This window comes from Delphinus delphis, chromosome 15, assembly GCF_949987515.2.
Source record: "Delphinus delphis chromosome 15, mDelDel1.2, whole genome shotgun sequence".
NCBI lineage: Eukaryota > Metazoa > Chordata > Mammalia > Artiodactyla > Delphinidae > Delphinus > Delphinus delphis.
In genome coordinates this window covers 3923192-3949272 of record NC_082697.1, presented here as the reverse complement: position 1 = coordinate 3949272, position 26081 = coordinate 3923192, and the positions used below count along the sequence as shown (strand labels likewise).

The 26081-nt window shown below is 42.8% G+C and overlaps 1 protein-coding gene across 1 annotated transcript in view; it reads left to right on the top strand.

Annotated features, from left to right (window-relative positions):
- The window catches only part of ZNF831 (zinc finger protein 831), a 111992-nt gene that overhangs the window by 35059 nt on the left and 50852 nt on the right, over window positions 1-26081 (top strand). The window contains exons 3-4 of the mRNA XM_060033321.1: window positions 1103-1242; window positions 25454-25605. Of these exons, the coding sequence (XP_059889304.1) occupies window positions 1103-1242; window positions 25454-25605 (292 nt within the window). The remainder of the gene's footprint in view (window positions 1-1102; window positions 1243-25453; window positions 25606-26081) is intronic.

Sequence of the window (26081 nt, the reverse complement as noted above, 5' to 3'; positions counted from 1 at the left end):
TTCTCAGCCTGCTCCCAAGGGAGAGAAAAAAGGCACAACATGTAAAATAAAACGAAAGAACATCATGAGAAAAGGTTTCAAAGGACAGAATGACTGTACCCAAGACTCCGGGTGAGATTTTTCATAGCTAGACATAAACCTTAATGCTGAGTTTCCTGGTAGCAGAGGCAAACAGTAAAAATGAAACGCTGGTCAGGAGAGCTTATAAATCAGAAACCCTTTTTGAGAGATAGACTCCAAACAAAAACTCTTAAAAGGAGATAGTTATCATACCAGGGACTCCAGAGAAAATAGCTGCTATGGTCAGATTTAACTTACCCCTGAGTTTCCTGGAAGCAGTGGCAAAAGGGGAAAGGAGCTGGGTGCTCTAGAGAGTTCTCACTGGTCATTAAATTTATAGTCCCATCTTTTTTGTGGGGGGGGGGGGGAGGGCCGTGCCTCGCGGCATATGGGATCTTATTTCCCGACCAGGACTCAAACCTGCACCCCCTGCATTGGAAGCGCAGAGTCTTAACCGCTGGACCGCCAGGGAAGTCCCTGTAGTCCCATCTTGAGAGCGACTCCATGCATCTGGATTGTATAATTGAGGGTGTTGTCCTGCTCTGGGATGTCCTGGGCCAGGGTGACTGGAGAGGATCCTGCAGCCTCAGTTTTAACTTAATCATGTGGAACAACAGGGTCTGTGTCCCAGAGCTTGAAGGCTGTTCTCATGGTAACACTGCCTTTATCCCGAGAGTGGGGGGTTAAGAAAGAATGTGCTGGGCCTGAGAGAGGGTGAATCCAAGGCCCAGCTTAGCCTCCTTCCTCCACAAGGCCATCAGGTACTGGGTGTGGGCATTCCTGGAGGAGGGAAAGGAGCCGGCCACGGTGTTCCCTAGACCTCCAGTTATCACCAAAGGTCTGGGCTTTTTCTTCTGTGGATCCAGCCCAGGCAGGATTCCAGAAGGTTCCGCCCAGCAATGCTCAGACCATTTGGCAATGCAGCATTTCGATGCCCGATTTCCCCAGACAGGCATCCTGTCTGCAGAGAGAGAACCCTTCTGTGTTGTTCCCACCGTGAGGGCTGTGAGCAATATGACGCCTGCGTGCCTGGTATTTTCAGCTCTCCGACCCAACAGCCCCAGGGATGCCATCCCAGGAGTGGATGTCTGAGCCGGAACGGAAGAAAGGATGGCCTCGTAGGAGGGCAAAGATGCCTCGTGGGAGCAGCAAGCAGAAACAGCTGAGGAACCGCTCCAAAAGGTAGGGTGTGTGGCCACCTCTGTCATTTCCCCGTGTGCCCACAGTGTCAGGAGCTGCAAACTGCGATTTCAGTAAACCCCCGAGGAAAACTTCACAAGGGATTCAAAAGGCATCTCTGCGTTCCAGGGAGAGAGAGACAGAGTCCTGTATAGGAACTGGGGTCTGGAGTTTCATGGTTAAAGGACTCAGTGTGTTTCCCCATCAGCCTACCGGCTATGTGTTTTTCAGTGGTGCCTTTTTTAAGGCCAGGCGTCCAGCAAATATTCGAAATAACTGAGTTGAAAACACATCCATCCAGTTTAAGTCCTGAAGAGAGAGCATGTTAATTATTTACAGCTTTTATTGCTTTTTTAATTATGCAAGTGATGCATGTCCTTTGCAGAAAAATTAGAAAATACAGATGAGTGAGGAGACGACAATAAAACATCCTAGTGATCTCACCACTCGGAGACAATCACGTTTAGGTGTATGCCCTTCTAGACTTTTCTCTGTGATCTGTGCACGTACATAATCTCCTGACTGCAAATGCGGGCTGGGGGGCAGATGGATTTTAAAACCCCTCTTTCATTGCGTCATTCTGATCGTCTCGCTCCTTTGCTCAAAACCCCTCAGGTTGCCCACTGCGTACCCTCCTCCCTCCAACACCCCGCCCCGCAAAGCTTTTAGGTCCCATTTTCCCATGGTCGCCCCCCTCCCTCTCAGTGTGATGTCATATGGTCCCAGCCCTCGCCTATTCTCTATTTGACACTCCGAACCCATATCCCCAAGGCTCTCCTGCACCCGCAATCTCCCGTTCCTAGAATGCCTGGCCTTCTCCTATTGTCAGTGTTTGGTCCAGACATAGGTATTTGTCGAGAGGCCACACGAATTCCTAATGCTTGCCTACAGCTGCTCAGGCTCTCACTGGCCAGAGATGACATACCCTCTTCTGAGGCCCCTGCACCCGCTTTCACTTGTCTGCCAGGACCACGTTTCCAGGGCTGGCATCGCTGAGGGCTTGCTGTGTGCCAGGCACAGCATTTTTCTCTCGAGGAAACTGAGACACACAGAGAAGTCAGGCAACTTCCCCAAGGACCCGGATCTGAACCAGCAAACCTTACTCCAGAGCCCAAGTGCTAAACAGCAGCTTGCCCCAATGCTCCCAGCCCGTAGTGGACGTGAGAGTCACCTAGGGTTTTCTGGAGGTTTCCTGTGATGCTGGGTCAAATTCAGTGGGTCTGGGACGGGGCCTGAGATTCTGTATCTCTAACATGCTTCCCAGTGACGCTGAGGATGCTGGTCCAGTGAGCTAGCTTGGAGAGCAATGCTTTACATCACGCAGACCACATCCCGGGAGCTCAGGGATACTGGCACGTGGCTTTGCTCCCACAAAGCACTAAACTACATCTGAGTGACAGCTGGCAAGCCTGAAGTCTCCAGGCCTCAGTCAGAGTCCCGGGAGATGTGGGGAGGGGGACAGAGGTGGGGTGCCTCATCTACAGGTCCCAACACTGGAACTTGACTGTTTCAACAGACATTCATTGTGCACCTGCTAGGTGCCAGGTGTCTACCTGTGGAGGCCGTTGGGGAAACATTCCCAAATAAGGCTGGTGGTCCCAGGCTGGTCCTCCGAGAGGCCTGGAGATGTCTCTCCAGGATGCCTTGCAAACCCATCAGCAGCCCCGGGGCCAGACAGCCCATGTAGGAATCTTATTTGGCCGCAACATTGTTGAAAGTTTTGATGCTTAGTATCCAAATAATAAATATCAGGAGATTTCACATATAAACCTGGATTTTGGCTTCTCTTAAAATAGCTGAAGCTCTGAAGACATTGGGCCTGCCTTCTTGCAGGGCAGCGGCTGGCTGGGGCTTAGCAGCAGCTATGCCTGTGGACGGTGCCTGTGCTCTGCAGCCTGCCTCAGTCCCCACTTGTCCCTAGTGTCCTTCTTTCCCATTTTTTTTTGTTTTTTAGTTTTTTTTAAAAAATTGAAGTGCAGTTGATTAACAATATTGTGTTAGTTTCAGGTGTACAACACAGAGATTCATTATACACACACACATTCTTTTTCAGACTCTTTTCCCTTATAGGTTATTACAAAATATTGAGTATGGTTCCCTGTGCTCTACAGTAGGTCCTTGTTGTTTATCTATTTTATATATGGTAGTTTGTATCTACTAATCCCAAACTCCTAATTTATCCCTCCTCCCACCACCCCCCTTTCCTCTTTGGTAACCATACTTTTGTTTTCTATGTGTGTGAGTCTGTTTCTGAGATAAGTTCATTTGTGTCATATTTTAGTTTCCACCTATAAGTGCTATCGTATGGTATTTGTCTTTCTCTGTCTGACTTACTTCACTTAGCATGATAATCTCTAGGTCCATCCAGCTTGCTGCAAATGGCATTATTTCATTCTTTTTTATGGCTGAGTAGTATTCCGTTGTATTTATGTACCACAACTTCATCCATTCATGTGTTGATGGACGTTTAGGTTGTTTCCGTGTTTTGGCTATTGTGAATAGTGCTGCTGTGAACAAAGGGGTGCGTGTATCTTTTCGAATTATAGTTTTGTCTGGATATATGCCCTGGAGTGGGATTGCTGGGTCATATGACAACTCTATTTTTATTTTGGGGGGAAAACTCCATACTGTTTTCCATAGTGGCTGCACCCGTGTATATTCCCATCAACAGTGTAGGAGGGTTCCCTTTTCTCCACACCCTCTCCCGCATTTATTATTTGTAGATTTTTTTTTTTTTTGATGATGGCTATTCTGACCGGTGTGAGGTGATACCTCACTGCAGCTTTGATTTGCATTTCTCTAATAATTAGCAATGTTGAGCATTGTTTCATGTGCCTTTTGGCCACCTGTATGTCTTCTTTGGAGAAGTGTCTATTTAGATCTTCTGCCCATTTTTTTGATTGGGTTGTTTGCTTTTTTGGTGTTGAGCTGTAGGAGCTGTTTGTATGTTTTGGAGATTAATCTCTTGTTGGCTGCATCATTTGCAAATATTTTCTCACCGCCTGTAGGTTGTTCCCTAGTGTCTTACGTTTAGTCATGTAGTCTGCCTGGCCCTCATAGGCATGCGTGTTTGCAAATCTTCATCTTAACATCCGGTTTTGTGGGAGCCAAAACTCTGCCTCCCAGTCAGTGAGCTTCTCAGCAAGAGGCTGCAGGTGAAAAAGTGAGGGGGCAGAGGGACCCCAGCGTGCAAACAGGAGAGGTCAGAACCCAGGCTCGACAGCTCTGTCCTGGAGCCTCCAACTGGGTGCACTGGGGATGACGCTCTTGAAGTTTTTACATTCACCAAACTTTGACTGGTCGACCGTGATTCCTTCATCATTCGTGCCTTTATTGGCTCATGATCGTCCTTTGAGTCATTCTAACCTCAGGACCTTTGCACTTGCTGATCTATTTACCTCCACCTGCACACACCACCTCTGGCTCCTCATGGGGCTGGCTCCCCCTCATCTCAGCAAAGACGTTGGTATTGTGGCGGAGACTCACCTGACCCCTGTACCTCAGTGGTTCCCCACTTTTTTTCTCCATCCCATCGTCTTGTTTTATTTCCTTCATAGGTTGTTGGTAGAATTCATTTTCTTGAGGCATGGAATTGATGGCAGCTTGCTTCTTAAAAGCCAACAGTGGAGGGCTTCCCTGGTGGCGCAGTGGTTGAGAGTCCGCCTGCCGATGCAGGGGACGCGGGTTCGTGACCCGGTCTGGGAAGATCCCACATGCCGCGGAGCGGCTGGGCCCGTGAGCCATGGCCGCTGAGCCTGTGTGTCCGGAGCCTGTGCTCCGCAACGGGAGAGGCCACAACAGTGAGAGGCCCGCGTACCGCAAAAAAAAAAAAAAAAAAAAAAAAAAAATATATATATATATATATATACACACATATATGAATTTATCATCCTTCAGTTTGATTTTTAAACTCCATATTGTGTTTTTGAAGATCTCGCCATGTTTGGTACATACAGATAAAATTCATTCATCTTAATTGCTGTAGAGTATCCTGTCCCATGGAAATAACACACTGTATTTTCCATTCCCCTATTTATGGACATTTAAATCATTTCCAGTTTTTTGTGTGTGTGCTAACTTTGCAATGAACATGCTTATACGTGCCTCCTTAGACACAATGTGAGAAGTTTTCTAAGAAACATACCTAAAATGGAATTACTGGGTTATAAGATAATCACATTTTCAACTTTGCAAGTTATTACCAAATCACTCTCTGCAGTGCTTGTGTCACTGTAGGTTTCCTCCAGCTAACAGTGAGAGTTTGCCCTGCTCCCATATTCTTACTAATGTTTGTTAGGAGCAGATTTTTAATGTTTTGCCCACCCAGAATTTGTAGGATTGTGTATATATCCTAGATTTGCCTATATTCTTTGCCTGTTATATATATTGCAGATATTTTTCCAGGTCTATTATCTGACTTTTTAAGCCCATTCATTTATATTTACCCACATAATTGCAAACATCTTGCCTCTTCATTCCTTTTGGCATGTCAGATCTTCCTTCTGGGATTGTTTTCTTCTGTCTGAAGTATATTCTTTGGAATTTCCTTTAGAGAAGAAAAATCTCAGTTTTTATTAGCCTGAAAGAGCATTTATTTCACCCTTGTTGTTGAAAAATATTTTTTCTGGGTACACAGTCTCAGGTTGACAGTTATTTCCTCTCAGTCCATCAAAGCTGTTATTGCATCGTCACTTGGCTTCTGTTTTGTGGTGAGAAGTCAGCTATGAGTCTACTCATCTGTCTTTTGAAGGTCTCTTATCTCTGGCTACTTTCAAGATCTTCTTCTTTGGTGTTCCATACTTTTACTTTGATGTATCCAGGTACACGTCACTTTAATTTATTCCATTAGGAATCCACTGGGCTTCTATAATTTCTGGATTGATGTCTACCAGGAAAATTCTCAGCCATTGTTCCTTAGATGTTGCCTCCATCCCAGTCTCCCTCTTCTCTGGAACATTGAAATAATGCATCTTAGATCTGTCTTTCATGTCTCTTAACCTCTGTTTTCAACAACTTTGTCTCTCCCTGCTATAACCTAGATACTTTGTTCGGATGTTATCTTTAAAATGTTACTAATTTTCTTAATCCACCGTGTGTTTTTTTCAAAGCCCTATTGACATATATTGAATTTTAATATGCATATTGAAAGTGTGCAATAAGTTTTGACATGTTCCCACCGGTGAAACCAACAACACTATCAAGATAGCAAACGTATCCGCAATGCCCACAGTTTCCATGTACCTCTTTGTAATTCTTTCCTCCTGCCCCCACCCTGCCACCCTCCCCGCCCCCCCAGGTAACCACCGATGTGCTTTATGTCACTATAGAGTATTTCACTTTTTCTAGAATTTTATAAAAATGGAAGCAGACAATATATACCTTCCCCCCCTTTTTTTTCGGCTGGGCGTTTTCTTCACTCCATATGATTATTCTGAGGCTCGTCCATGTTGTGTGTATCAGTCATTTGTTCCTTTTCATTCCTAAGTAGTAAGCCATTGGGTGTATACGGCACAATTTGTTTATACAACCACTTGTTGGTAGACATTTGGCTTGTTTCAGTTTTGAGCTGTTACAAATAAAAAGTACTATAAATATTCATATACAAGTCTTTGTATGGGAATAAGCTTTAAATTCTCTTGAGTAAATACCGAAGAGTGGAACGTCTGGATCTTATATGGTAGAGGCATAATTTTTTAAGACGCTGCCAAGCTGTTTTCCAAAGCGGTTGTATCATTTTACATTTCCACGAGCAGTGTGTGACCAGCTTCTGCTTCTCCACCTCCTTGCCAACACTTAGTATGGCCATCCTTTTTCATTTTTGTCATTCTAATAGATGTCTGATGGTATTGTATTAGTTTGAATTTACATTTCCCTAATGATGATATTGACTATCTTTTCATGTGCTTATTTGTCATTTATGTATCTTTTTTTGGTGGAATATCTGTTTGCATCTTTTCCCACTAAAAATGGGTTGTTAGTTTTCTTCTTATTGAAATTTGAGAGTTATTTATATATTCTGGCTATAAGTCCTTTTTCCGATATGCAAGTGGTAACTATTTCCTTCCAGTCTGTGCCTTGTTTTTTGTTGTTTTTAATTCTCTTAACAGTGTCTTTTAAAGGGCAGACATTTTAAATTTTGATGAATTCCAATTATCATTCTTTCTTTGGATTGTGCTTTCGATGTCATAACTAAAAAATCTTGGCCTAAATCATAGCCACAGAGATTTTTCTCTTAAGTTTTCTTCTGTAGCTTTATTGTTGTAGGTTTAATATTCAGACTTAGGATCAAATTTTTGTATATGGTGTGATGTATAAATCAAAGTCCTTAGTTTTGCAGGTGGATGCCTAATTGTTCCAGCATGATTTGTTCATCTATTTGTCTATTTTGATGCGTATGCCATGTTGTTTTGATGACACTGCCTGACTTGAAGGGTTACTCTAAAACTTAAATATTCAAGGCAGTGTGGTATTCACATCAAAATCGACAAATAGATCAATGAAACAGAATAAAGAATACAGAAATAGACCACACATACATGGTCAATTGATTTTTGACTAAGGTTCAAAGGAAGTTCAATGGCAAAAGTATAGTCTTTTCAACAAATTTTGCTGGACCTGGAAAGTTTCCCCACCAGGAAGCCAAGGCAATCATGAGGCTCACCTCATCTGTTCCTCTTCTCTCAGGGACCACTGCCTTCATTGCTTGGTGTCTAATGTCCTGAGAATCATTGTTTTAGACATTTGTCCATTTTTTTATTTGGGAGGGCACATCTAGTCACTGCTGTACCATCTTGGTCAGAAGAATTCCCTGGACTAATGCAATGGCCTCTTAATTGGTCCCCTGCTTTTACATGTCTGTCGAGTTTTAAATTTAATTCCTGACAATATTATATTTATTTTTTTTTAAGTTCCATTTAATTATTTTTCAAATCTGCCTGGTCATTTTTATAGTCTCTTGCTCTTTACTCTTCTTTTTTTAAATGGAGGTATGATTGACAAACATAAAAGCTGTGTATATTTAATATATACATCTTGACAAGTTTGAAGGTACATGTACACCCATGAAGCCATCACCACATTCAGTGTCCTACACTTTCCTAAACGTATCCATCATCTCTGGAAGTTTCTTCCCTTCCTCTTTTTTGTTTTTTGATAAGAATATTTGACATAAAATTTAAATTTTATGTAAATTTTAAATGAAAAAATTTTTAAGTATATAATACAGTATCGTTAACTGTATCGTTAACGATAGTTATCGTTTAAGTATTAGATATACAGATATCGTTTAAGTATACAATACAGTATCGTTAACGGTATCGTTTTAAGTATATAATACAATATCGTTAACTGTATGCACTGTGGTGTGCAGTAGATATCTAGTATTTATTCATTTTGTGGAAGTGAAACTTTGTACCCTTAGATCAACACCTTCTTGATTCTCCCTCCCTCCATCCCTGGTAACCACTATTCTGTTCTCTGTTTTGATGACATTGACTACATTAGGTTCCTGATTTAAGTGGGATCATGTAGTATTTGTTCTGTATCTGGCTTATTTCATTTAGCATAATATTTTCCAGTTCATCCCTGTTGTAGTAAATGGCAATATTTCTCTCCTTTTTAAGACAAGTAATATCCCATTTTATGTATACACCACATTTTCTTTATCTAGTCATCGATGGATGTTTGGGTTGTTTCCATGTCTTGGCTATTGTAAATAATGCTGCAATGAACATAGGTGTGCAGTTATCTCTTCAAGATCCTGCTTTCAATTTGTTTGGGTATTTACCCAGAAGTGGGATTGCTGGGTCATAGAGGACTTCTATTTTTAAGGTTTTGAGGCACTTTCATACTGCTTTCCGTAATGGCTGCATAAATTTACATTCCTACCAACAATGTACAAGGGTCCCCTATTCTCCACATCCTCACCAACACTTACCTTTTGCCTCTTTGATGAGAGCCATTGTAAGAGGTGTGAGGTGATATCTCACTGTAGGTTTGATTTGTATTTCCCTGATGTTGAGCACCTTTTCATATACCTTTTGGCCATTCGTATGTCTTCTTTTGAGAAATATCTATTCATGTCCTTTGCCCATTTAATAATTGAGTTCTTGGGTTTTTTTCCTATTCGTTTTGCTATTCAGTTGTGTGAGTTCCTTATGTATTTTGGATATTGGTTCCCTGTCAGATATATGGTTTGCAAATATTTTCTACCATTCCCTAGGTTACCATTTCATTCTGTTGATTGTTTCCTTTGCTGTGCAGAGGCTTTTTGGTTTGATGTTGTCCCACGTGTTTATTGTTGCTTTTGTGGCCTGTGCTTTTGGCATCATATCCAAGAAATCATTACCAAGGCCAGTACAAGCAGATTTTCTCTATGTTTCCTTCTAAGAGTTTTAGTTTCAGGTCTTATGTTTAGGTCTTTAATGCATTTGGAGTTGATTTTTTGTGTATGGTGTAAGACAAGGGTCTAATTTCACTGTTTTGCATGTGGACATCTAGTTTTCCCAACACCATTTATTGAAGAGACTATCTTTTCCCCACTGTATATTCTTGTCCTCTTCCTCCCACCCCCATTGAAAATCAGTTTACAGTAAATGTGGGGGTTTATTTCTGGTCTCTTTATTCTGTTCCATTTGTTAATACATCTGTTTTTATGCCAGTACCATACTGTTTCTATTATTGTAGCTTTGTGATATATTTTAAAAACCCAGGAAGTGTGATGCCTCTTGCTTTGTTCTTCTTGCTCAAGATTGCTTCAGTTATTTGGAGTCTCTTGTGGTTCCATATGTATTTTAGGATTGTTTTTTCTATTTATGTAAACTGTACTCTTATTTTCAACCTTTTAAAAAGACACACTAAATATTTTGCATCTGATAATGCCAACACAGGAAGTCTTGGCATGTCTGGCTCTGTTTTATATATGAGCTCTCACTTATGGTATCTTGTTTCCTTGTTTGTTTTTGGATATTTGATGGTGAGCTGAGATTTTTGCAACTTTGTGGTGGGTTTCTCCAGTAATGATTTGTTTTGCTTCCGCTAGGTGCCTGGGGGCACACAATGAGCACTACTTTAAATAAGGTTCTTGGTGGTAGGTTTCTCCATGTCACAGGGTAGTGTGAATTCAGATTGCAAACCCATGAGAAGACTGTCTTATTGTTATGAAATTAACAGGAGAGACTTTTGCCCCCTCCACTCAGTGATCAGATTGGAATTAAAAAATATATATATTCTCTGGGCAGGTGGTGGGGGTAGGATGTATTATCCCTAATTAACCCATATATTGAGGGTATAGCCTCTGAGGTCTCAGTTTTCTGCAGGAGTAGAGGTTGGATCTTCCACGGGACTCACAGGGTAGATTCTGGGTTTGAATCATGCACCCTGAACCCCACCAGACAATGGAAATGGAAGAGCAGGATCGTGGAAACAAAAGGGCAAGCTCACCTGGTTTGGCAAATGCCCTCAAAATGAAATCACTCTCACTTTTTTCCACTTGGTTTTTAACTTTTAAATATATCTTACCTTTTAATCAGAACACCAATGCGTTTTAAATATAAAAACGTTAATCTACATTTTTCGTTGGTTTCAGTATAAGGGTAAATATGGGGGTAGTCAACCAAAGTAACCAGTTCACTGTACTGTTAGAAATGGGCTTCTTATTTTCTAACCTTGCTTATGCTTCTTTGCTCATCAAGAAATTGCATATTTTGATGTAGTCAGATGGAGTTACCTTTTCCTTTACGATTATTATTTTGTGTTCTTGTCCAAGAAATTTTTCCTTGTCTTAAGCCCCCAATGTCACAAATACAGAAAGATAGTCCCTTATGTTCTTTCTCTCTATATATTAATGCAAAGAAGGATTTATTTTTATTTTTGTTTATATAGAAAACAGTGGACCTTGGGTCAAGGTTGGCTCTTGGCTTGTTTCTGTATGCCCTGTGTATGTCCTGTATACCTGTATGTGAGGTAGGCATGATTTTTACATTTTAAAAAGAATGTGTATCTGTATACTGGATTGGCCAAAAAGTTCATTCAGGTTTGTCTGTAAGATGGTACCAAAAACCCGAACGAACTTTATGGCCACCCCAATACATACATACATACACACACACACACACACACACACATATGTGTATATATATGTATATGAAAAATGTGTGGCAGAGATTGTATGTGGCTTGTAAAGTCTAAAATATTTATTACCTGGACCTTTATATAAAAAGCTTATAGACCCCTGGCCCAATCCCCTTTTTTCACTTATTTGCTGTATTTTAACTTCCCGTTCGTACCTGAAGTTTATTTCAGGGCCCTCCCTTGTGTATCATTCGACTCTTTGTTGCCAGCTCCAAACACCACACTGTAATGAAAATGGGTGTTGTCATTAATGAAAGCACATGAGTTAAAGGAGAGGGATTAGAAAAGACAGGGTCCATTTTCAGAGTGGAAATGGGAAAATGTAGAAAATTCATACTTGGACACCTAATTGCCCTGACATTAACTAGAGGCATAGAGATTCAGAGCATTCATTAACAATGTCTCGGCCGTGCCCAGAGCAGGCACTGGACCATGGAATTGAATTTTACTGATTAATTTGTAACTGTGTACAGTGCTGTACGAAGCATGAAACGCTCAGAGACTTGTTCTAGGGAGCTCCTGACAATGAACAATGAATTATGAAGCCCCAGGTGAAGCGGGATGAGTGGAGAGGAGGTTGGAGGTTATATGGGTGAAGGGTGCTTTGCAAACCCTAAAATGTAGCTTCGTCACAGAAGGGGAGAGCACAGGAGAACGCACAGAGGATGGAAATCTCTTAATTGATGGTGTTTTTCCTTATAAAGCAGATGTTTATAGTCTGAGCCTGTGTCTGCTCACTTTTTACTCATTCAACGAGGTAACTCTGAGGTGAGATGGAGACGCAGACCTAGGGACGAGGTGGCCGCCACTCCTCATGGCTGAGACCCTCTGTGACGTGCTCCACGGCACCAGAGCTTTGACCCCAGTCTCAAGTCCGGTTTGGTGGGATGCTGAGGGTCTGCTATACCTCCACTCCACTTCTCTTTGCTTTGTTACTCCCCGTGGGATCAAGAGAGGAAAGTGAGGAGGATAATATGACACACCACATACTCCTTCCCCAGGATGAGCGTGTGTCAGGCAGACCATGCAAACCTGCAAGTCTGCCTCCTTGGATGTACCTTCCAAGACCTGGCTGATAAAAGGGACAGTGGGCGTGGGGGTCAGGGCGGGATTGGAGTAGGCAGGGTGGTCAATGGCTGTCAACCGGCATCAAGATACATGACAGACCTCACCCTGCCTCCTTTTGTGAGCTTCCCACTGGACTCCAGGCAAAGCTGGTGTCCCCTGTTCTCTTGACCTTGGTCCACCAGTCATCAGTGCCCCGGCTGGAGCTGACCTGGGGTAAGAAAGCTTTCTTCTGATTGGTCTTCCATGAGGTCTATAAACAAAGATATTGTGCTGTTCTTACGTAAGTACTGATAATGTCGGCTCTTACAGGAAGATCTACAGAGAGAGAGACCAAGAGAGCAGAGGGTGTGTCAAGCATGAGTTGGATTTAAAGTCTGGCCCTTAAATAGCAGCTTATTAAAACAAAATGTAAAGCACTGTACAAGACAGCTAAAAGCAGAGAATTAGACATGAATACAAAAATCGAGACTGATCTTCAAAACATAGCCTTGAGTAAAAATAAAGTGAGAATAAGAATGGCTCTGTGGCACAATGTCACGCACAAAAGCGACACTACATATTCATAAGGATACATGCATATTTAAGGAGGTTTGGCAAACATGCCCGAGTGCTTCTGGGGGAAATAGGCGGATGGGAGTGAGAAGAAGAAAAGCAGGGGCGACACTCTAACCTTGCATCTGAGGTTGGGCTGCCTAGAAGCAGAGCCTGAGACGGGGATTCTTGTACAAGAGATTCACGCAGGGAGGGCTCTCAGGAGGTGTGTAAGGGATGACGGAAGCAGACAAGGGCGACGGAAGAACTCAGCAAAGATGCGGGCTTGGGTGTCCAGTCGTGCCTGATCCCACAGGGAGCTCTGGAGTGTGAAGTGCATCCCAGAGATGGTCCCGCTCAGAGGCAAAGGGACTGGGCTCTCACACCCTGTGACAGTCAGTCAATGGCTAAGGGCCCTTCGTGGGGGGTGTGCACACTCCCCCAGGCCTTCCAGGCAAGCTGGCTCCCACTGGCCTAGGGCAGCCCTCTTGAGAAGGTGGTAAGTGTGCGTCCCAGCAGCCGGCCCCAGACGAGCAGCCCGGTGAAGGCGGTGGAGACAGGCACTAATGGCTTCTGCTGAACCGCGAGGGGCCTGGCAGGACGGGTGATGGCGAGCTTGCATGACCTGCCCCACCGTGGCTGTCCGTTCCCAGAGTGATGCTGCTCTAGGAGGGGCTGCACGCAGAATGTTCTGGAGAACACAGGAGGGAAAAAAGGAGACCCTGCCCGTGACTAAACAAAAATTGCTTTGAAGACAATGCCAAGATCCACTTGGGCTCCCCCCAAGGCCGAAAGGGTCCAAATTCTGTCTTAATGAGATCTGAATCCAGAGGCTGGAGCTCTCTCAGCAGTCTCCTCGTTGTTTTCATTGAGCGCAGTTCCTCGCTTTTGTCCGTTTTCCAAAAGCAAACCTCCCTGCAGTTCAAACTGTGCCATTCTTAACACCTGCCAGCGTGTAGGCAGCCACCCACTGACTGGGGGCAAAGGTGACCCACGGCACACAGGGGAAGAATGCTCCCACACCTCCCACTTTCCTTCCTGCCTTTGTCTCTGTACTTGGAAATCACTCTCCCCCGGCCCAGCAGGAGCCCCGACTGGTTCAGGGATTTGTGATTAGCAGAACGGCAGCCCTGTTGCTCTCCACCTGGGCTCAGATAGTCTTTCAGGAACCTGGGGTCTTGACAAGCAGGGATGAGTTGCTTCAAAGAACCAGGAAAGCACCCCTGGGGAGTGACAGCTCCTGCCCAGGGCCCAGGAGGCCATAGTGCCTGTAAGTGGAGCCTCTCCCAAACATGAAAAAGATGAAGAAAAAGTCGCTTTTTCCTTGTTGCTGCTATGAAAATGAGCGCCCAAGAGGATACGGAATTCTGCAGATCTTACTTAAATTAAATTCTGCAAGCAGCCCTGATTATTAGGGGACTGCGGCTGGATGTTGGCGGCAGCTCAGACAAATGAGAAAGAAAAATGGCGAAGCAGGTTACCTCACCTTCCTCCCCAGCCTGGTGGCTCTAAAGAGCATCATCGAGGGAACAGAATTCTTGTAAACTGAGGCTTGCAAAGGGAAGGGAGTCCCTGTGGCTCAACCAGGCAGCTAGAAGCGGTGCAAAGATCTTTCCAAAGAGCTGAGCACTGATAATGGTCAAAATGGTTCAGGGACTCGAGTCAAGAGTTTAGCTCCCACCTGGCTCCAGGGCTTCGAGCCTTAGGGCATATTGCAGGCGTTCTGCCTCTCAGTTCTTTCACCTGCCAAGTGGGGCGCTAGACCAGCTTGCTGGTCTGCTTTTGGCTGCACATTCTTATTGGTAAAAAATTTTTAGCCTGCACCCTAAGAAATGCACAACTGTTCATTTACCAGTTATCCATCTGTTCTACTCCCCTAATGTATTATGTACATTATAAAGGGCCTGCAACAATAGATATAAGAAAGTCTAGATAAAAATAACTGTAGATAGAAGCTCAGTATTTTTTAAATTTTATTTTATTGAAGTATAGTTGATTTACAGTGTTGTGTTAATTTCTGCTGTACAGCAAAGTGATTCAGTTATACGTACATATATATATATATATATATATATATATATATATATATACACACACACATTCTTTTCCATTATGGTTTATCCCAGGATATTGAATATAGTTCCCTGTGCTATACAGTAGGACCTTGCTATTTATCCATTCTATATATAATAGCTTGCATATGCTAATCCCAAACTCCCAATCCATTTCTCTCCGCTCCCCCCACTTGGCAACCACACATCTGTTCTCTATGTATGTGAACCCATTTCTGTGTTGTAGTTAAGTTCATTTGTGTCATATTTTAGATTCCACATGTAAGTGGTATCGTACGGTATTTGTCTTTCCCTTTCTGACTTACTTCATTTAGTATGATAATGTCTAGGTCTCATGTTGCTGCAAATGACATTATTTCATTATTTTTTTATGGCTGAGTAGTATTCCGTTGTATATATATACCACATCTTCTTTATCCATTCATCTGTCAATGGACATTTAGGTTGTTTCCATGTCTTGGCTATTGTGAATAATGCTGCTATGAACATAGGAGTGCTTGTATCTTTTTGAATTATAGTTTTGTCTGGATATATCCGCAGGAGTGGGATAGCTGGATCATATGACAACTCTATGCTTAGTTTTTAGAGGAACCTCCATACTGTTTTCCACAGTGGCTGTACCAATATACATTTCCATCAACAGTGTAGGAGGGTTCCCATTTCTCCACGCCCTCTCCAGCATTTGTTATTTGTAGAATTTTTAATGATGGCATTCTGATGGTGTGAGGTGCTACCTCATTGTAGTTTTTTTTGTTTGTTTGTTTGTTTGTTTTTTATTTAAACTAACATAGCATTGTAAAGCAATTAAACTCCAATAAAGATGTTAAAGAAAAAAACCAAACATTAACCGTAAAATAAGCACCAGTTGGTTTTGAATAGCTGTATAGGCCCAGAGGTAGAGGGCAATGTTGATAGTTTCCTTAAAAATTATTTTTATTTTTATTTTTTAGGATTATTTAGGAGCCTCTGGCTTGTCATGTTGCTTTGATAGATACCAGATTTTGCACAAATTAAGAAACCATAAATGCATGTCTTACATGTTTTGTTGTAAGTGATATGTAGGATGTTTGTCATTTAAATAGCAGTTTAGAGTTATGATTACAATAATTCCTACCATAAGGAATAACTGTCTAAGCAGTTCCCATAGACCATAGACACCATGTCACATATTCGGGTCTTTCTACCTTTGTCTTCCTCCCTCCCTCTGTCCTTTCTTTTGGGGTCATTAAAAACAAACAAACAAAAGACATTCATTAAGGGTCCTGAGCTGGGTGCTCAGTATTTAGACTTAAACTCAGTCATTTTAGACGAGACTTCCCAGTTGTGGAGCTCACTTTGACATGTGTTCCTTGCTGGCCATTTCCAGCAGCAAGACGGGAGGCCTCAGGAAGCCATCCTGTGATTAAGAAGCCTTGGCTGAGTTGTGACTTCTGGTTATAATCACAAGCCCTCTGCATTTCTGGAAGTGGCTCTGATGGGCAGGAGTTGCTGGAAGGTCTCTCTCTAAGCCTTTCTGGGGGATCATCAATGGATCCACTAGGAATAAGCACTTTATCATTGGTGGTAAGACTTCAGGTGATCAGAAAATGGTCAGATTCTGTTACAGGAGATTTCCTTTTATGATATATAGGAACAATATCATAAAATTGTATCACAAAATTGAATTGGTAATCTCAACATTCTGGTGGAACCCTGGTCTTCAAGATTCTTCACTTGTGTTTAAATCAACTCTACAATACCAGCTTTTATCTAGTATTTTCATGGGTAGCCAAGCTTGACTTTGAATATATTTACTGGTCTTTTGGTTTTTACGTGTATCTTTACTATTTCCTTATGAGAAGAGAATACTTTATTTTTGTTTCTTTTTTTTTAAGGTTTAATTTTATTAGGAAGATTAAAGATTTTGTATCTTAGGAAGCAATATCAAACCATTTATTATCTGAAGTGAAATATGAATGATTAACTCATTTCATAAAATCAATAAAATGGAATCGACTGAAAAAATCAATGTACTTTGTAAATATGTCTTTTAAAGTATTTTCTTTTTTTTTTAACATCTTCATTGAATTATAACTGCTTTACAATGGTATGTTAGTTTCTGCTTTACAACAAAATGAATCTGTTATATATATACATGTGTTCCCATATCTCTTCCCTCTCGCGTCTCCCTCCCTCCCACCCTCCCTATCCCACCCCTCTAGGTGGTCACAAAGCACCGAGCTGATCTCCCTGTGCTATGCAGCTGCTTCCCACTAGCTATGTACCTTACTTTTGGTAGTGTATATATGTCCATGCCTCACTCTCGCTTTGTCACAGCTCACCCTTCCCCCTCCCCATATCCTCAAGTCCATTCTCTAGTAGGTCTGTGTCTTTATTCCTGTTTTACCCCTAGGTTCTTCATGACATTTTTTTTCTTAAATTCCATATATATGTGTTAGCATACGGTATTTGTCTCTCTCTTTCTGACTTACTTCACTCTGTATGACAGACTCTAGGTCTATCCACCTCATTACAAATAGCTCAATTTCGTTTCTTTTTATGGCTGAGTAATATTCCATTGTATATATGTGCCACATCTTCTTTATCCATTCATCCGATGATGGACACTTAGGTTGTTTCCATCTCCGGGCTATTGTAAATAGAGCTGCAATGAACATTTTGGTACATGACTCTTTTTGAATTATGGTTTTCTCAGGGTATATGCCCGGTAGTGGGATGGCTGAGTCATATGGTAGTTCTATTTGTAGTTTTTTAAGGAACCTCCATACTGTTCTCCACAGTGGCTGTATCAATTTACATTCCCACCAACAGTGCAAGAGGGTTCCCTTTTCTCCACACCCTCTCCAGCATTTATTGTTTCTAGATTTTTTGATGATGGCCATTCTGACTGGTGTGAGATGATATCTCATTGTAGTTTTGATTTGCATTTCTCTAATGATTAGTGATGTTGAGCATTCTTTCATGTGTCTGTTGGCAGTCTGTATATCTTCTTTGGAGAAATGTCTATTTAGGTCTTCTGCCCATTTTTGGATTGGGTTGTTTGTTTTTTTGTTATTGAGCTGCATGAGCTGCTTATAAATTTTGGAGATCAATCCTTTGTCAGTTGCTTCATTTGCAAATATTTTCTCCCATTCTGAGGGTTGTCTTTTGGTCTTGTTTATGGTTTCCTTTGCTGTGCAAAAGCTTTGAAGTTTCATTAGGTCCCATTTGTTTATTTTTGTTTTTACTTCCATTTCTCTAGGAGGTGGGTCAAAAAGGATCTTGTGATTTATGTCATAGAGTGTCCTGCCTATGTTTTCCTCTAAGAGTTTGATAGTTTCTGGCCTTACATTTAGGTCTTTAATCCATTTTGAGGTTATTTTTGTGTATGGTGTTAGGGAGTGATCTAATCTCATACTTTTACATGTACCTGTCCAGTTTTCCCAGCACCACTTATTGAAGAGGCTGTCCTTTCTCCACTGTACATTCCTGCCTCCTTTATCAAAGATAAGGTGACCATATGTGTATGTGTATGGGTTTATCTCTGGGCTTTCTATCCTGTTCCATTGATCTATCTTTCTGTTTTTGTGCCAGTACCATACTGTCTTGATTACTGTAGCTTTGTAGTATAGTCTGAAGTCAGGGAGCCTGATTCTTCCAGCTCTGTTTTTCATTCTCAAGATTGCTTTGGCTGTTTGGGGTCTTTTGTGTTTCCATACAAATTGTGAAATTTTTTGTTCTAGTTCTGTGAAAAATGCCAGTGGTATTTTGATAGGGATTGTGTTGAATCTGCAGATTGCTTTGGGTAGTAGTCATTTCCACAATGTTGATTCTTCCAATCCAAGAACATGGTATATCTCTCTATCTATTTGTATCATCTTTAATTTCTTTCATCAGTGTCTTATAATTTTCTGCATACAGGTCTTTTGTCTCCTTAGGTAGGTTTATTCCTAGATATTTTATTCTTTTTGTTGCAATGCTAAATGGGAGTGTTTTCTTGATTTCACTTTCAGATTTTTCATCATTAGTGTATGGGAATGCCAGAGATTTCTGTGCATTAATTTTGTATCCTGCTACTTTACCAAATTCATTGATTAGCTCTAGTAGTTTTCTGGTAGCATCTTTAGGATTCTCTATGTATAGTATCATGTCGTCTGCAAACAGTGACAGCTTTACTTCTTCTTTTCCGACTTGGATTCCTTTTATTGCCTTTTCTTCTCTGATTGCCGTGGCTAAAACTTTCAAAACTCTGTTGAATAAGAGTGGTGAGAGTGGGCAACCTTGTCTTGTTCCTGATCTTAGTGGAAATGCTTTCAGTTTTTCACCATTGAGGATGATGCTGGCTGTGGGTCTGTCATATATGGCCTTTATTAAGTTGAGGAAAGTTCCCGCTATGCCTACTTTCTGGAGGGTTTTTATCATAAATGGGTGTTGAATTTTGTCGAAAGCTTTCTCTGCATCTATTGAGATGATCATATGGTTTTTCTCCTTCAATTTGTTAATATGGTGTATCACGTTGATTGATTTGCGTATATTAAAGAATCCTTGCATTCCTGGAATAAACCCACTTGATCATGGTGTATGATCCGTTTAATGTGCTGTTGGATTCTGTTTGCTAGTATTTTGTTCAGGATTCTTGCATCTATGTTCATCAGTGATATTGGCCTGTAGTTTTCTTTCTTTGTGACATCCTTGTCTGGTTTTGGTATCAGGGTGATGGTGGCCTCGTAGAATGAGTTTGGGAGTGTTCCTCCCTCTGCAATATTTTGGAAAAGTTTGAGAAGGATAGGTGTTATCTCTTCTCTAAATGTTTGATAGAATTCGCCTGTGAAGCCATCTGGTCCTGGGCTTTTGTTTGTTGGAAGATTTTTAATCGCAGTTTCAATTTCAATGCTTGTGATTGGTCTGTTCATATTTTCTATTTCTTCCTGATTCAGTCTTGGCAGGTTGTGCCTTTCTAAGAATTTGTCCATTTCTTCCAGGTTGTCCATTTTATTGGCATAGAGTTGCTTGTAGTAATCTCTCATGATCTTTTGTATTTCTGCAGTGTCAGTTGTTACTTCTCCTTTTTCATTTCTAATTCTATTGACTTGAGTCTTCTCCCTTTTCTTCTTGATGAGTCTGGCTAATGGTTTATCAATTTTGTTTATCTTCTCAAAGAACCAGCTTTTAGTTTTATTGATCTTTGCTATCGTTTCCTTCATTTCTTTTTCTTTATTTCTGATCTGATCTTTATGATTTCTTTCCTTCTGCTGACTTTGGGGGTTTTTTGTCTTCTTTCTCTAATTGCTTTAGGTGCAAGGTTAGGTTGTTTATTCGAGATGTTTCCTGTTCTTACCTGTTTCTTAAGGTAGGATTGTATTGCTATAAACTTCCCTCTTACAACTGCTTTTGCTGCATCCCATAGATTTTGAGTTGTCATGTCTCCATTGTCATTTGTTTCTAGGTATTTTTAAATTTCCTCTTTGATTTCTTCAGTGATCACTTCATTATTAAGTAGCGTATTGTTTAGCCTCCATGTGTTTGTATTTTTTACAGATCTTTTCCTGTAATTGATATCTAGTCTCATAGTGTTGTGGTTGGAAAAGATACTTGATACAATTTCAATTTTCTTAAATTTACCAAGGCTTGATTTCTGACCCAAGATATGATCTATCCTGGAGAATGTTCCATGAGCACTTGTGAAAAATGTGTATTCTGTTGTTTCTGGATGGAATGTCCTATAAATATCACTTAAGTCCATCTTGTTTAATATATCATTTAAAGCTTGTGTTTCCTTATTTATTTTCATTTTGGATGATCTGTCCATGGGTGAAAGTGGGGTGTTAAAGTCCCCTACTATGAATGTGTTACTGTGGATTTCCCCTTTTATGGCTGTTAGTATTTGCCTTATGTATTGAGGTGGTCCTATGTTGGGTGCATAAATATTTACAATTGTTATATCTTCTTTGTGGATCGATCCCTTGATCATTATGTAGTGTCCTTCTTTGTCTCTTCTAATAGTCTTTATTTTAAAGTCTATTTTGTCTGATATGAGAATTGCTACTCCAGCTTTCTTTTGGTTTCTATTTGCATGAAGTATCTTTTTCCATCTCCTTACTTTCAGTCTGTATGTTTCTCTAGGTCTGATGTGGGTCTCTTGTAGACAGCAAATATATGGGTCTTGTTTCTGTATCCATTCAGCCAATCTGTGTCTTTTGGTGGGAGCATTTAGTCCATTTACATTTAAGGTAATTATCGATATGTATGTTCCTATTCCCATTTTCTTAATTGTTTTGGGTTCATTATTTGTAATTGTTGTAGGTCTTTTCCTTCTCTTGTGTTTCTTGCCTAGAGAAGTTCCTTTAGCAGTTGTTGTAGAGCTGGTTTTGTGGTGCTGAACTCTCTCAGCTTTTGCTTGTCTGCAACAGCTTTAATTTCTCCATCAAATCTGAATGAGATCCTTGCTGGGTACAGTAATCTTGGTTGCAGGTTTTTCTCCTTCATCACTTTAAATATGTCCTGCCAGTCCCTTCTGGCTTGCAGAGTTTCTGCTGAAAGATCAGCTGTTAACCTTATGGGGATTCCCTTGGGTGTTATTTGTTGTTTTTCCCTTGCTGCTTTTAATATGTTTTCTTTGTATTTAATTTTTGACAGTTTGATTAATATGTGTCTTGGCGTGTTTCTCCTTGGATTTATCCTGTATGGGACTCTCTGTGCTCCTGGACTTGATTAACTATTTCCTTTCCCATATTAGGGAAGTTTTCAACTATAATCTCTTCAAATATGTTCTCAGTCCCTTTCTTTTTCTCTTCTTCTTCTGGGACCCCTATAATTCAAATGTTGGTGCGTTTAATGGTGTCCCAGAGGTCTCTGAGACTGTCCTCAGTTCTTTTCATTCTTTTTTCTTTATTCTGCTCTGCAGTAGTTATTTCCACTCTTTTATCTTCCAGGTCACTTATCCGTTCTTCTGCCTCAGTTATTCTGCTATTGATCCCATCTAGAGTATTTTTCATTTCATTTATTGTGTTGTTCATCATTGTTTGTTTCATCTTTAGTTCTTCTAGGTCCTTGTTAAATGTTTCTTGCATTTTGTCTATTCTATTTCCCAGATTTTGGATCATCTTTACTATCATTATTCTGAATTCTTTTTCAGGTAGACTGCCCATTTCCTCTTCATTTGTTAGGTCTGGTGGGTTTTTATCTTGCTCCTTCATCTGCTGTGTGTTTTTCTGTCTTCTCATTTTGCTTATCTTACTGTGTTTGGGGTCTCCTTTTTGGAGGCTGCAGGTTTGTAGTTCCCGTTGTTTTTGGTGTCTGTCCCCAGTGGCTAAGGTTTGTTCAGTGGGTTGTGTAGGCTTCCTGGTGGAGGAGACTAGTGCCGGTGCTCTGGTGGATGAGGCTGGATCTTGTCTTTCTGGTGGGCAGGTCGTCTGGTGGTGTGTTTTGGGGTGTCTGTGGACTTATTATGATTTGGGGCAGCCGCTCTGCTAATGGTTGGGGTTGTGTTCCTGTCTTGCTAGTTGTTTGGCATAGGATGTCAAGCACTGTAGCTTGCTGGTCGTTGAGTGAAGCTGGGTGCTGGTGTTGAGATGGAGATCTCTGGGAGATTTTTGCCATTTGATATGTGGAGCTGGGAGGTCTCTTGTGGAACAGTGTCCTGAAGTTGGCTCTCTCACCTCAGAGGCACAGCAGTGACTCCTGGCTGCAGCACCAAGAGCATTTCATCCACACGGCTTAGAAGAAAAGGAAAAAAAAGTAGAAAGAAAGAATTATTAGAAGTAGAAAGGAAGGAGGGAGGGAGGAAGGAGGGAAGGAAGGAAGGAAAAAGAGAAAGAAAGAAGATAAAGTAAAATAAAATAAAATAAAATATAATAAAGTTATTAAAATAAAAAATAATTATTAAGAGAAAAAAAAAAAACAACGGACGAATAGAACCATAGGACAAATGGTGGAAGCAAAGCTATACAGACAAAATCTCACACAGAAGCATACACATACACAGTCACAAAAAGAGGAAAAGGGGAAAAAATCATAAATCTTGCTCTCAAAGTCCATCTCCTCAATTTGGGATGATTCATTGTCTATTCAGGTATTCCACCGATGCAGGTACATCAAGTTGATTGTGGACATTTAATCTGCTGCTCCTGAGGCTGCTGGGAGAGATTTCCCTTTCTCTTCTTTGTTCGCACAGCTCTCGGGGGCTCAGCTTTGGATTTGGCCCCGCCTCTGTGTGTAGGTCGCCGGAGGGCGTCTGTTCTTCGCTCAGACAGGACGGGGTTAAAGGAGCCGCTGATTCGGGGGCTCTGGCTCACTCAGACCGGGGGAGGGAGGGGCACGGAGGCGGGGCGGGCACGGAGGCGGGGCGGGCCTGCGGCAGCAGAGGCAGGCGTGACGTCGCGCCGGCCTGACGTTGCGCCGGCGTGACGTTGCACCAGCTTGAGGCGCGCCGTGCGTTCTCCCGGGTAAGTAGTCCCTGGGTCACGGGACCCTGGCGGTGGCGGGCTGCACAGGCTCCCCGGAAGGGGGGTGTGGAGAGTGACCTGTGCTCGCACACAGGCTTCTTGGTGGCGGCAGCAGCAGCCTTAGCGTCCATGCCCGTCTCTGGGGTCCGCGCTTTTAGCCGCGGCTCGGCCCGTCTCTGGAGCTCCTTTAAGCGGCGCTCTTAATCCCCTCTCCTCGCGCACCAGGAAACAAAGAGGGAAGAAAAAGTCTCTTGCCTCTTCGGCAGCTCCAGACTTTTCCCCGGACTCCCTCCCGGCCAGCCACGGCGCACTAACCCCCTGCAGGCTGTGTTCACGCCGCCAACCCCAGTCCTCTCCCTGCGCTCCGACCGAAGCCCGAGCCTCAGCTCCCAGCCCCGCCCGCCCCGGCGGGGGAGCAGACAAGCCTCTCGGCCTGGTGAGTGCTGGTCGGCACCGATCCTCTGTGCGGTAATCTCGCCGCTTTTCCCTCCGCACCCCTGTGGCTGCGCTCTCCTCCGCGGCACCGAAGCTTTCCCCTCTGTTTATTCTTTTCTCTTTTTCCCTATCCAAGTACGTGGGGGGGGTTTCTTGCCTTTTGGGAGGTCTGAGGTCTTCTGCCAGCGTTCAGTAGGTGTTCTGTAGGAGTTGTTCCACGTGTAGATGTATTTCTGATGTATCTGTGGGGAGGAAGGTGATCTCCGCGTCTTACCCTTCCGCCATCCTCCCGGAAGTCTCACATTGTAGTTTTTTTTGTTTTTTTTTTTTTTTTTGCGGTACGCGGGCCTCTCACTGTTGCGGTCTCTCCCGTTGCGGAGCACAGGCTCCGGACACACAGGCCCAGCGGCCATGGCTCACGGGCCCAGCCGCTCCGCGGCATGTGGGATCTTCCCGGACCGGGGCACGAACCCGTGTTCCCTGCATCGGCAGGCGGACTCTCAACCACTGCGCCACCAGGGAAGCCCTCACATTGTAGTTTTGATTAGCATTTCTCTAATAGTGATGCTGAGAAGCTCACTGTTTTCTTTCTCTACCCTTGTCGTGCCCTCCCCCTGGGATGTGAAGGCTCTGTTTTAGAGATTATTATATTTTTTTTGAATGTTTATTTCACCTTTTATTTATTTAACATCTTTATTGGAGTATAATTGCTTTACGATGGTGTGTTAGTTTCTGCTGTATAACAAAGTGAATCAGCTATACGTATACATATGTCCCCATCTCCCCTCCCTCTTGCGTCTCCCTCCCTCCCACCCTCCCTATCCCACCCCTGTAGGTGGTCACAAGCCCGGAGCTGGTCTCCCTGTGCTATGCGGCTGCTTCCCACTAGCTTTCTATTTTACATAGACCAGATGATCTGGAAGCGCTTCTCTAGGGGTAGCATGTGTGATGCCCGTTTTTTCAGAGGAGATGCTTTGGGCCTGACCTGTCCAGTAACGGTAGGCACTAGCCACCAGTGGCTTTTTAAACTCATTAAAATGAAATTGAATGTAAAGCGCAGTTCCTCGGACACTTGAACTACATTTCACTCACTCTAGAGCTGCCTGTGGTTAGTGGCCACAGTATTGGTCCATGCAGGTTATAGAAGACGCCCATCACTGTGGAAAGTTCTACTGGACAGCCTGTTTAGTAAGTAGTCAAGACCATATAATTCAGTATTTAATTACAGCAGCTGACCTTTATTAAGCGCTTGTTGTGTGCTAAGTGGTGTGGGAAGCATTTTCTAGGCACTATCTCATTTCATCCCTACAACGGCCACCTGAGTTGAGTCCTGTTTTCATCCCCACGTCCTGGCGGGAGAATGAGGATTGGAGGGAAAAGGGGTTCCTGACAGCTGATGAGCTGCCTGGACCTCACGTCCCTGTGTTCTCCCAGGCTTCCCACACGGACCTGGATTTTATCCTCTGGGCATATCCTGTCTTGGATTTTTGTGCCTTTGAGCTCCCGGACACCCTCTCAAGGCTGATCACTGCACATGTGCTTCTTGTCCCCCAGGTACAAAGGGAATTTCTTGCAAAGTCGTTTCCAGCTGAGAGCCAGCAGACTGAGGAAGCCACACTGGGTGCTGAGGAAAGACGGCCGTTCACCCCCATCCGAGGGGCCGGCGCCACGCAGGACCTGCGGGCAGGCTTCTTCCGAAACGGCAGGTAAGGCTCTCCTTGGAGGTGCATCCAAACCGGGCACCAGGCTGCTGGGCTATGAAATGAGCAGAGCAGCCATCCTTGCTGTCCGGAGCCTGAAGTCCAGCAGGGAGAAGATGCATGTGGGGTGATGTGGGACAGTCGAGACCCTAAACTAGGGGAGAGGGTCCTGGGTGAGGATATGGAGAATCCAGTACTGAGAAGACAACAAACGTCCTCAAGTACTGGCCACGGATGCTCAGCCCTGTCCAAGTACAGACTCCCTCCAGGACCTGGAAAACCTGAATTGGAACTCTGGGTGCCTCTACTTTTCCCCATCATTAAAGAGGAAGTTCACTGGGTTCTTTCCACAGGGCCATTGTGAGGCTAAAATGGGTCAGTGGATGGGCTTTTGAATGAATGTGAGATAGAAGAATAGGGAGGAGTTACGATGTGAGAGCTGCAGGGAACATGCTTCCACGGGAGGTGGTGAGCAGGGCCCT